Below are 12,834 nucleotides of genomic sequence, written 5' to 3'. Positions count from 1 at the left end.
GTGGAGCTCCTAAATGTAACTAAATAAAAAATGCAGAGTCCAGATCTTAACCTTAATGAGAATCTTTGGGATTTGCTGGAAAAGTCTTTACACAGTGGTCTGGCTCTCCCATCATCAATACAATATTTTGACAAACATTTTATTTATCTCTGAATAGGAATAAAAGTTAAATTACAGAAATTATGCCACGGCACTATACTATATGTATATTTGTGTGATCTAGACATAATACTGTTTGATTCGCTGAAGAATGCTGCTCTCCTTTGCAAACAATAAAGCAAATAAGCAAACAATGTAGCATGTCAAAAGTTGCCATGTCTGTACTTGATGACTAGTGCATGCTAAAGAAACTGAACAATGTCAATGAGAGCATCATCTACTTTATCGCTAAATCCTACCGGATACAGTGCACAATAAATATCCCTCACTGTCTATTTAAACATCAGCTGTGGTATGTGGCAAAGGCCTTTTTACATGAGTCACATAAATCAAACATAAAGTACTTCCTTATATCTCAGTGGCTAATGTAAAATATACAACATGCTACACCGGGTGAACCGTATAACGTCATCTATAATGCACTCCAATATACATCTAATAATCTACTTGAGTTGAAAGCACTAAAGAATGAATGATCTGCCATTCACTGTGAGCACATTTCAACATCTCTCCTTTACTCAAGGTTAGTCCCTCAATTTCAGCAAAAACACAGTCCATTAGCAAAACACTGGGCAAGATATTGGGTGTAAACAGTGTAAAACTCACACTCCACTCTCTTCTCCAGCATGGCTAGGCGATTCGTCACCTCAGTTTTCAGTTCGTTGATTTTAAACGCCCTTGGGGAAGAGCGGCAATGCAGATGGAGAGAAATATACAAAGATCATTCATCCTTGAAATACCAAAAGGATTGAAAATTTAATCAGAAGAAGGTCACTGTGAATTAACTGAGGTATCGAACATAAAACACATCATACCTGGAGAACTGCTCCGCCACCTGGGTCAGAACATTCTGGAACAGCTCCTCTTTGTCTGAGAGATGAGAAAACAATTTATATCCGTAATTATATGAATGAAGTATTTCAGTTTGATATGTCTGTTTCCTCCTGTCAGCCTGAAGCAATGAATGAAACATTCTGAAACCAGCAGAGTTTATTGTCCTATGAATAAAAGGTGGGCAAGACTGAATATAAATCCATATTTCTGGACAGTCTCACCTGCTCTTGTAGCAGAGAAATGCAAGTGTTGACACTTGACAAATATGTAGAATGGGATTTGAAAAACATATACACTTTCATATGCAGCTCTACTCATTGTCTTGTCCAAAGTTCAGCCTAATAAAAAAACCTGGGACACAAAAATCTACAATTGACTGGTTGCTCAATGTTTGGCTGGTTAGCTTGGTATATTAACCACTGCTGGACCAAAAATGATCAAAAGAAGACTGATCAAAAATTACAGTAAAGAATGTCTATTTATTAAAAACAAATGCTGAGAAATGTGCAAATAAATATGACTGGGGTAATGATGCTGAAAATCAGCATTAACATATTTTTGTTTTTTACAGCCTTTAATATGAACATTGTTTTATTGGACAACAATGAGCAGGATATTACAACTTAAAACAAATACTGATTAAAAAATGGATATTAAAAACATACCATGGATCACAAATAAGAAAAAGTGACAGATATGTTTTTAGTTTTGCCATATCCTGTAATTTGCTGATTGTCATTTTGACACGACGAAAAATATTGAACACATGAAGAAAGGGAGGTGTTAAAAGGCATGGAAAGCCCAGACAGCAGCTGAAATCCCTCAGTAATAAGAATGCATATTAGCTGCTTCAGTTTAACACCAACTTTATCAGATGATAAAGATGAAACCAATGTGGACTTTTTAGCAAAACAATGATCTCAAACACAGCTAAGCAAACTCTCGATTGGTTTCAGGATTGGCCCAGCCAATCACCTGACCTGAATCCAATAGAAAATAAGTTTTTCAAATCAAAGTTTATAGACAAGACTCAAAGAACCGTCAAGATTTGAAGACTGCTGAAGTTTGGGGGGGAACTGTGCTTTTCAAAGAAAAAAAAGCTTTTATACAAAGTATTAAATACATTTCAGCAGTTAAGTACTTTGTCCTTGTGTCATTGTTATCAAACAAAACTATTTCTTCTGATTTTTTTTTTTTTTTTGTTTTTTACATTTGCATGTTTGGACTGCTTAGGTTTTTACTAAAATCTAGGTCAATTTCATGTCAGCAGCTCCTTTAGAAATATATATAAATACATAATGAGTGGCACTCTGACATGCATGACACTGCACTTTTCAACCAGCGAGCAAACCCTTGTGGACCTGTCACTGCACACTCTCTCATATTCATCTGCAAAACTCACTTCACAGAGGTAACAGGTCAAACCTACTTATATTCCATCTACTGCTTCTGAATCCTTCAATGCAGTTCATAATAGCAAATATAAAATCACTGGGTTGGAAATCACGTTTACATATAAGATATATATGTAATGTACTGTATAAGATGTACAGTAGAAGACAAAATGTCACATTACAATTATTAAAAAATAAAATTTCCAAGTGCTGTTTAATGGAGAGAGGATTGTTTTCAACACATTTTTAGTTATTGTTTTAATAAATAATATCTAATAACAATTTTGTTTGGTTTTTGCCATGAAAACAGAACATAATGTTCTGTCAGCTATTTTGCAAGATGCTAGTATTCAGCTTAAAGTGTGATTTAAAGGCTTAACTAGATTAGTTGCATCACAGGCTAATTGTGAATATGTACCCCATATACATTTTTAAACAGAGATCGAATGATGTAGCCAGAGGTACGCACGGCTGCATTTCGTCTTTAAAACAAATGATAAGCTACTGATGGCTTCTGTTTCTTGTCGCACTACCAGCTGACCGCTCACCTTCATGGGGACGGCCTGTTACCAGTTTCTGCAGTAGCTCTCCTTTTACTTTGGCGGATTTTGACCGCTATGATGGGGTTCGAGCTTAACGAAGAATAGTTCCAGAAAGCGGGTAAGACAAAAGGCAAGAAATAAAATAAACAAGTAAATTACAGGGTGAGATCGTTGTGAGATCTAAAAATGTGGTAAAAATCAGGCAGCCGCGAGAGCTTTTCTTTTTCTGTGCTTTTGAAAACATTGTCAGTTGGGTTTAGGAAAGGCAGTGGGCGGGTCAATAGATGCTTTTGAAAACACTATCGGTTGGATTTAGGAATGCAGGTGGGTGGGAATATTGGTTAGTCAGTTGGTCAGTCAGTTCACAGCGGCCTCTGGTGGATTTACGTGAGAACAGCAGGCGCAAACAGCACACGCGAGAGAAATTTGAGATCTGAAAAGGTGTACACAGCTATGGCTGATTTGTAAAACAAAAACTGCAAAATAAACATATCTCCTGGGATGTATTTCGCTCTCTCCAGAATTGTATGTAGAGGTACATACCCATAATGAGCCTGGGTTGGTAGTTAGGTTAACTAGACCAGTTAGATTAATTAGGCAAGTCAGTAGACAACAGTGGTTTGTTTTGTAGCCAATCAAATAAACAAGGGGGCGAATAATATTGACAATAGCCAGTTTTAAAGTTTTTTATATATAATGAATAATACCGCACCTACTGTTTTTCTGTGGAAACTGCATATTACTGTGCAAACTGCATTGTACCTAAATCAGATGAACATTTTCACATTAGTCAATAATATTACAATAATTACTTTAAAAACTGAATACATTTAGATTTTCACACATTTACTCAAGTAAATAAACAGAATTAATGATGGGCTAAAAATCATTGGAAATCTGTGAAAAATCTGCGCAATTCAGCATGTGCAGATTTCGTGTGGGCCTATTCATGACCAATAAAATGCAACCAAAATGTCTAGTGTGCTGCACATTTTGCAACATAGGCTCAAAAGTGGGTGAGACAAAAACAGAAGCCAAAAATGTTCAAATAAACAAGTAAATAATGTGAGAATGTGGTAAAATGTGAAAATTTGGCAAAAATCAGGGCTTTTCTTATTCTGTATTACTTTTTAAAACTCTCGCTTGGGTTTAGGGAAAGAGGAAGGTGGGTCAGTCGAATGATCAGTCAGTCGTTCGACAGCGGCCTCTGGTGGCTTTAAGCGACAACAGTAGGTCCAAATAGCACTTGCTAGAAACATTTGAGATCTGAAAATGTGTACACAGCGGCCTACGGTGGATTTGCAAAAACAGTAAAAAAAGCAAAAAAAGTACCTCCTGGGGCAAATTTGCCGCTCTCCAAAAATGTATATATCGGTACCTTTTCAGAATGAGCCTGTGTTATAATGTCAAATTTCATGTATACAAAAAGAAAAGGTGAATATATTGCATACACACTGTAAAACATCCTTACATCATTCAAACTAACTAAAAATATTAAGTTAAACTTTAAAAAAAACGTACTTAAAACCTGATTAACTTATTAAAATGAGTTAAAGCAACCTAAAGTAATGTGTTGTCTTGACTTTTTGTCATTACATATCTTACAGTATATACCACAGAAACAGAATAATGGAAAAAATTTAATCCAAAATACCCTCAAATGCATAACTGAAAACAAGATATCGAAAACAAGCACAAAGTTGACACCAAATCCACAGTTAAGTAGTCCTGGAATGCAGATGAATCTGAGAATCTGTCCAAAAAAGGAACTTGTATATCTGAGTTTGCTTCGAAATCATAAAAAAAAAAAAAAAAAAGTTATAATCACTTTTGCGTGCTCACGATAACACAGAGAGACTGAAAAGCTTGCAGTCCACCCCCGCTGCAGTGATAAATGGAGCTGCTCTCGCTGCACACTCAGGCAGCTTTTCCACACACTCCATTTATGGAGATTGCAGAACATTTGAGTGATCACTTCAGAGCGGCTTCAGCCTTCATAACAAAACAAACCCCATTTTCCCATTTCAAGCGGAATGTAAACACCATCGCGGTTGTTCATGTGATTCATAACACGTATAAACACTGAAGCCGCATAACATCCAGGACGTCAGATGCTTACCTGCAAGTTGGCTGCCAGTTACGGGCACCACTTTGTACGGTGACCTTGAAAAACAACAGGACAGTTACAAAACAGTTGGCACCATATTAAAACAAATCACCTGCATAACACTCCGATTATTCCATATTATGACAGCTCCGGTTCTCTGTAGCATTACTACTGCATATAAGACGTCTGCTCTGCTGGAGGATTGTGATTGTGAGTGGTCAATGGCAAACTGAGATTCTTGTTGGCGGAGTCACTTCCCCTTTATCTTTATCTGGCCGCCATCCATTGTTTGTTTAGCATATAGGGTAGCTCTCCATATCACCAGCAGATAAAGCACAGACAGAATAATTTTTTTATTTGTTTACCATCACTGTTTGAACATGGAGTTTGACACCAAAACGGTGTTAAATTGGATCATTGGTTTTATATTAAGGTGACACTTTACAATATGTTTTTTTAGTTCATGTACTTATTTACTGACATGAGCTAATAATGATCAATACTTGTATGTCATAGTTACTGATGCATTATTAAAATCCAAATTCATGCTTGGTAACATTAGTTAATGCACTGTGAGTTGATATGACCTACTATCTATATACACTACCTGACAAAAGTCTTGTCGTCAATCCGAGTTGTAAGAGCAGCAAATAATAACTTGTCTTCTAGATGATCATTTGGAAAAGTGGCAGAAGGTAAATTTCTCTGATGAATCATCTGTTGAACTGAATCCCAATCATCACAAATACTGCAGACCTAATGAAACCCACATGGACCCAAGATTCTCACAGAAATCAGTCAAGTTTGGTAAAGGAAAAATAATGGTTTAGGGTTAAATTCTGTAGAGTGGATGGCAACATCACAGCCTGAGATACTAAGACATTTGTGCTGCCCATTACATTACAAACCACAGAAGAGGGCAAATTCTTCAGCAGGATAGCACTCCTTCTCATACTTCAGCCTCCACATCAAAGTTCCTGTGGTCAAGGTCAAGGTCAAGGTGCTCCAGGATTGGCCAGCCCAGTTACCAGGCATGAATATTATTGAGCAAGTCTGGGGTAAAATGAAGGAGGAGGCCTTGAAGATGAATCCAAAGAATCTAGATGAACTCTGGGAGTCCTGCAAGAAGGCTTTCTTTGCCATTCCAGATGACTTTATTAATAGGTTATTAAAGTCATTGCTGAGATGTATGGATGCAGTCCTCTAAGCTTATGGAAATCATACATAATATTAATTATTTTTCCATTGCACCATGACTTTACATTCTATACTGCACATTATTTCTGTTAAGTAACAAGACTTCTTTCAAAGCAAAGTCAGACCTTACAGTCCTAATTAAATAATTAAAAATCAAGACATGATCGTATTTTATGTAAAATAAGTGTAATCTAGAGGCTTTTGCCTTTCATATAAGTCGCTTCTGATACCAAATGAACAACTAGAAGTCACACTATTATTTGTTGTTCCTAAAACTTTGATAGACAAGACTTTTGTCAGTGAATCATAAACTATCCAATATTGATATAGAGTAAAAAAATACACTGTAAAACTGTTAATTAAAGGGATAGTTCACCCGAAAATTAATATTCTGTCATCATTTACTCTTCCTCCACTTGTTTCAAACCTGTTTGAGTTTCGTTCATCTTTCAAACACAAAGTGAAGTAAACAGCCATTAACTCCAGCCACTGACATCCATAGTATTTTTTTCTTCCTACGATGGATGTCCCAAATCACACAAAGTCTAAATAGTGTATGTACTGCATCATACTGAAAACTTTAAAAATAATAAGTGCATTTTAAATACCCAGATGATGCACTTATTCAACTAATACAATGAAGTCTGGACTGTTGGACACTTCACACACTCAACGGTCATAGCTTTGCTCATGTACTGGAAGGGGCAAACCTTTCGAACACTGATGTTGGATTACTTTATTTATTTTGGATTGTGTGTAATGGGTGATTATAATTATCATTAATAAGGAGTGATTATAGCGCCTACTGGTGGTGAATGTGGTGAAATTGCAATAATTTGATAGTTTGGTCATTTATTTCACTAATTTGCAAACCGTCAAACATCATCTAAGAAACGGTTGAAATTTACGCTTAATAAAAAAATGTTCCATTTGGGACGACACTAAATTCTAACCCAGGCTCATTCTGAAAATGTGCCTAAACCTAACCAATAGTCTTTTCAAAAACACAGATTGACCTGCCACCCTCTTCCCTAAACCCAACGACAGTTTTAAAAAAATATTCCAAAAAAAGAAAAGCCTTCGTCTGATTTTTTCCACATTACGTACATGGAAGATAACTGGACAAACTGATAACAGTGGAAAAGCCGTCCATACGGAGGTAATCAGTCAGCTGGTAAGTGTGAAAATGAATGGCATCATACCACCTCGTAGCATTTATTTTAAAGATGAAATGCAGCTATGCGTATACCTGGCTACATAGTTCATGATCTCCAAAAATGTATACAGGGTTTTGTTTTCAGAATGAGCCTATTTTCCTATATTCATTACTATGCTGTTGAGTGTGTAAGTGCATGAGTACATAGTGCATAAGTGTATAGAGTACAGTTTGCCATTTGAAGGCAGAAAATGTCAGTTTTTTTTTTCAACATTCTTTAGAATACTTTGTTTCATGCTTACCACACGAAAGTTTATCAAGCTTTAGAACGACTGAAATTGTGAAATTTAAATTTTTGGGAGAACTATCTCTTTAAAACACTGCCACATTTTTTGATTCACTGATATTTTTCATGTATTCTTATCAAATTGAATTATAGGATGTTGATCTCACAACTTTGGAAAATGAAATGAAAGTGCACAGCTGCAATATAACAAAGTGACTTTTATGCACATTTTTAGTAGTTTGAATCAATATATTGTTGAAGAAGTAATATATATATGTTATAGGGTGACACATTGGTGCAGTAGGTAGGGCTGTCGCCTCACAGCAAGAAGGTCGCTGGGTCACTGGTTCGAGCCTCAGCTGGGTCAGTTGGCATTTCTGTGTGGAGTTTGCATGTTCTCCCTGCGTTCGTGTGGGTTTCCTCCGGGTGCTCCCGTTTCCCCCACAGTCCAAAGACATGTGGTACAGGTCAATTGGGTAGGCTAAATTGTCCGTAGTTTTTGAGTGCATGTGTAAATGAGTGAGTGTGGATGTTTCCCAGAGATGGTTTGCGGCTGGAATGGGTTTGTATGCTGTGGCAACCCCGGATTAATAAAGGGACTAATCCGAAAAGAAAACGAATGTATATATGAAATAAACCTGTACAATAACAGAAATTATTGGCAGATCATTACTACACTATTATTATAAACCCAAAGAATATTGTTTAAAACTGCTAAAAGTGTCAACAAAGATTGCACCTCAGTTCAAATGACAGTGGATAAAAAATTAACATGAAAGTTTGTTTCCCCTTTACTACTAGTTATAGCACCAAATAAACATGAATGAACATCTTCACATCTAATGTAACTGCTCAATTATTGTTTCACAATAGAAATAAATAGCATTTTTATAACTAATAAGACAAAACTGTTATTATAAAATAGTTAATGAAAATGAAAAAATCAAATTTTGTAAAATGTTTACATTTTAAAAAAGGAACTTCAAGTAGTGCATAATCATGACAGTTTTATAGAAACTCTTATATTTCTTGCTAAAACACACTTTGCTTATCTTTGATTCCTTCATTCATTTTCTTTTCAGCTTAGTCCCTTTATTAATCTGGGGTAATCTGGGGTCACCACAGCGAAATGAACCGTCAACTTATTCAGCACATGTTTTATGCAGTGAATGCCCTTCCAGCTGCAACCCATCACATCACTGTTTTACAGTGTAAGATTTCAGCCATTTGCATTTGGTAATTCTTTATGCAATTTTATTTTGAAAAATATATATCCAAGACTCATTTTAAATATGTGCCTTGGCGTACATGTAAAACATGTTCATCTGATTATGTGTAGTTGCACATTTCAGATGATAAATCCACTAGAGGGCGCTGTCCACATTTTTTGTAAATCTCAAAATATGTTACTTAGGGTGAGTTTACTTGTACGTTTCAGATAGACGCCCATCTTGTTCATGTCCATGAGAAGGCAGAGTTTGTCGAACAAAATCAATTGGCCAACCACTGATTTTGTGGTATTTATATGGTGTTCCCCAAAGAACTGCACAAAACTAATCCATTTGTTTTTATTGCATCCCTTTTAATATCATTAGAGTGAAAAAGAGCAAATGTTGCTTTCATCAAACTGCTCCATAGCATTCATTCATTTTACCTAGAAACTTTGGCCAAAGATATGTTCAATGAGGTTTTTGCAGTTTCACAAATATGTAGGTTGAAGCGCATCCTTCCAAATAGCCTGTATTGGAATTTTACACCATTAGTAATAGTATTTGTAGTTGGCATTGAAACTTACTAGCAAAGCCTCAGAGCAACTTGTTTCTGCACCCAATTTTAATTAGTGTACTTGACCATTTATATTAAAAGATTTTAAAGAGATTCTGAAAAAATGAAATTTTAGTTTTTGCTAAATATAGGTTAGTTTTAGTGAAATTGAGTTTTTGTGCCTGGAAATTTGTGTCAAATGGATTCATTTTACACTGCATGCGTAAAAATCGACCTTTTTAAAGTAAAAACTTGACTGAATTTTTGTTTCTAAATGAAGTGGATGGTTAAGTTACCTCTCTGTGTTGTTTGGCATTGTTGGGTCGATAGAAACCATCGCTCCTGTTGAGTCCAGAAGGGAAATGCTTGTGTTCCTGTCAGCAGCAGATACATTCTCTAAATATGGGAGCACTTCAAAAGTAGGAACACTTTAACTGTACACATACACAAGCACACACACACATATCCATCACACTGTACCTGGAGACCCCTGTGGCCGTGCAGAACAGCTCCTTTATATCACATGGGCTGCAGAAGCGGCTGAAAACCACCTAAAAGAAGCAGATACAAACCAAGATTCTTAAATTTCACCAGTAAAAAAAAAAAAAAGAAATTCTGCAGTTAATTTATGCACCCTCAGGCACTACAAGATCTAGCTGACTTTTTTCTTGAGTTTAACATTAAAGAAGATTTTAAAGCTGAAACTGTGGTTTGTCACCATGAGCACCAAAAACAAAATTAAGGAAAAGGAACATTAAAACCGTAGCTCCTGATGACACTTTTGGTCCCGGGAAGTGTATAATCAGTGCATTAACAAAACATCATTATCTGTAACCCACAGCCTTGGGCAAATGGGGAAATTTCTATTTCTTTAAACTGGTTCTTCCAGACAGCTTATTTCTGGTAAAGATAACTGAATAATAATTTCATGCAATGGCACAACACATTTGCAATTTTAGAATAAAACCGCTATTATTATTCATTAAAGGTGTGGTGTGTAAATTTGACACCCAGTGGTTTAACTAGATATTGCACACCTGACTCAAAACACATTTTCACTCGACATTATTGACAATTGTTATTTAATAAATCTGAGTTTTTATGTGCTGTGAAAATTGTTTTGAATTAGAATTTCTTAATTTGAATTTAAATTTCATAACTTAGATATTGAGCATCTAAAATATAAGACAACTGAATTTTTCAAAGCTGAGTTTTTTTTTGACGTATTTTCAAACTTCAGATTTTTTGTGTTCTGAATTCATACTGCAGATATCCATTTTGTAAAAATACAGTTTCAAATTTTCAATAATCTAAAATTGAAAACCAGAAATTCAGATCGCAAAATTTAGATTCAGCAGAAAGGAGGTCAGGGGTCATCAAAAGGAAAGAGCAGACAATCAACGAGAAGTAAAACTAAGTATTTAGGACAATCACAGGACCCTTACACCTTTACCAAACTCACATTTAAGAACTTTTCAAGCTCTTTCCAGCTGCATTTTCAAACTGTCCCAGCATTTTACAATTGTGGTAAATTATATATTTTTTGAATGATCAGATTTTTCCATATATTTAAAAATACTGGCTTGGCTAAATATACTTGGCTAAAATAAAATAAAATAAAATAAAATAAATTGAAACCAAAATGTCCAAATGGTGGCGCCAGAAATCTATCTTTATCACTGAATTGTTCATTCAGGGCCTATCATACACCCGGCACAAGGCGCGACGCAATTGTTGTTTGCTAGTTTCAGCTTTGCGCAAGAGTCGTTTTGATGTTTTGCACCACACTGTTTAACTAGCAAATGCATTTGCGCTTATAAGTGTGCCCATGGCCGTACTGGTCTAAAAAAGAAGGTGTGTTATAGCGCACTGCTGGTGCGTTGCTATTTTGAGGACCTATATTAGACTGTTCAATAAACCAGATTAAAGCTGGTCTAAAGTCTAGCGCAGAGCAAGTTAGTTGTGCGCCTCTCTTAAGCATTGCTTAATACACACAGGGTGTACAGCAATACACAAATATCTTTACAAATGAAAAATAATTAAAGGATTACAATATTACAAAAAAATATTATTTTCTAGCCTACATAAATATGAAAACCATACTTTCATGCCTTTTTCATCTCGGGGGGCTTTTTCAGTTTATTCGTAACAATTTGCTTCTGTATAATATTATTATTATTAGCAGTAATATTTATTATATCCAAATTTATAAGCATCTATGGGGCACAGCATGTTTAGGATATAACTTGTTTGACCACACTTCATTATTATTGTTCATTTATTTGTTTGCTGGAAATTAGAACTCAATTCAGAAATAGTTTTGAAACAAATCTTTGCGCTTAACAAACTAAATTAATTATGTAGGCTTATGGATGTCTGTGCGTACAACACATTTCCTTATCCACGAGAGTGAAAGTGAAAGTAAAGAATTAGGAGGCTCATCTCTCAGTCTAACTGAGATCTGTTTAACTGTTTTCTCGCAAGTGAAGGGTTCAGTTTTTTGACCTACAATGTCCGCCATGTAAATAGCAAATGTGCTATGGAGCAACGTAACTGACTCTTAAAGGGAATGGGAGATGATACTCTGATTGTTTTTTTCTCAAAGCACACCTATAACTCATTAAGAGAATAAGCTCAACCCTGTTAGACCATGCGCCACGACGCAAAGCGGATTTTTCCATTCTTAAAATAGTAAAACTGGATTCTGACACGCCCTTAATGCTTTTGCGCCCTGCACTTTAGACTTTGCGCATGGATCGTCAAAATAGAGCAATCAGATTCGTTCAAATCAGCCCAGTTATAAATGAATTAAGTGACTCACCATGAATGACTCGCTCAGAGATTTGTTGTTAACCTCATCTGTTAGGTGCTTAAAACTTTGTTTCAAATGGTAACAACATAAAAAGTGCTAAAAAGTCCATATTTTTGTGAATAGTGTAAAGGGAAAGCCACTTAATGAGTTTTCAACATAATGTTTGTTTTATGTGACCCAAAACAGAAAGCAGCTTTCATTATACTTAAAGCTAAAATACATGAGTTTAATTTTACATTAGGCTATATGTAGATAAAAAAAAAACATTTTTTTTTTACCTATTTCCAGACGCCCCCTGAAATCCCCACCGTTGTAATTCGTACCCTGTAAATTTGCCTATAACCATGAATCAAGCAAAGGTTAGTGATTCTTAGTTTGACTTTTCAGTGATCGTCTCTTCTCTGTTAATTACCCCTGACCAACTTTCTGCTGAATCTGAATTTCACAATCTGAATTTTAAATTTTAGATTATTGATGTTCTGAATTTTTTCATCTTGAAAATTTTAAACTTGAAAATTTAAACACAAAAATATGAAGTTTGAAAATAACTAAATAATAAATTCAGCCTTGATAAATTCATTTG

At 35.4% G+C, this 12,834-nt stretch overlaps 1 protein-coding gene across 3 annotated transcripts in view; it reads right to left on the bottom strand.

Annotated features, from left to right (window-relative positions):
* pde9aa (phosphodiesterase 9aa) overlaps positions 1–12,834 on the bottom strand; it is a 55,429-nt gene that overhangs the window by 32,152 nt on the left and 10,443 nt on the right. Inside the window, exons 2-6 of one of the 3 annotated variants that reach the window (XM_009304653.5) lie at positions 9,920–9,990; positions 9,736–9,813; positions 5,049–5,092; positions 975–1,029; positions 766–836 (exon numbers count right to left, since the gene is read on the bottom strand). In XM_009304653.5, coding sequence (XP_009302928.2) covers positions 766–836; positions 975–1,029; positions 5,049–5,092; positions 9,736–9,813; positions 9,920–9,990 — 319 coding nt within the window. Of the gene's footprint in view, positions 1–765; positions 837–974; positions 1,030–5,048; positions 5,093–5,148; positions 5,608–5,643; positions 5,793–5,944; positions 6,114–9,735; positions 9,814–9,919; positions 9,991–12,834 lie in introns of those variants that run through there. The other 2 variants (XM_073912597.1, XM_021478889.3) reach the window with 2 other exon arrangements.

This window comes from Danio rerio, chromosome 9, assembly GCF_049306965.1.
Source record: "Danio rerio strain Tuebingen ecotype United States chromosome 9, GRCz12tu, whole genome shotgun sequence".
Classification (NCBI taxonomy): Eukaryota; Metazoa; Chordata; class Actinopteri; order Cypriniformes; family Danionidae; genus Danio; species Danio rerio.
This window is presented reverse-complemented; position numbering and strand designations above follow the sequence as displayed.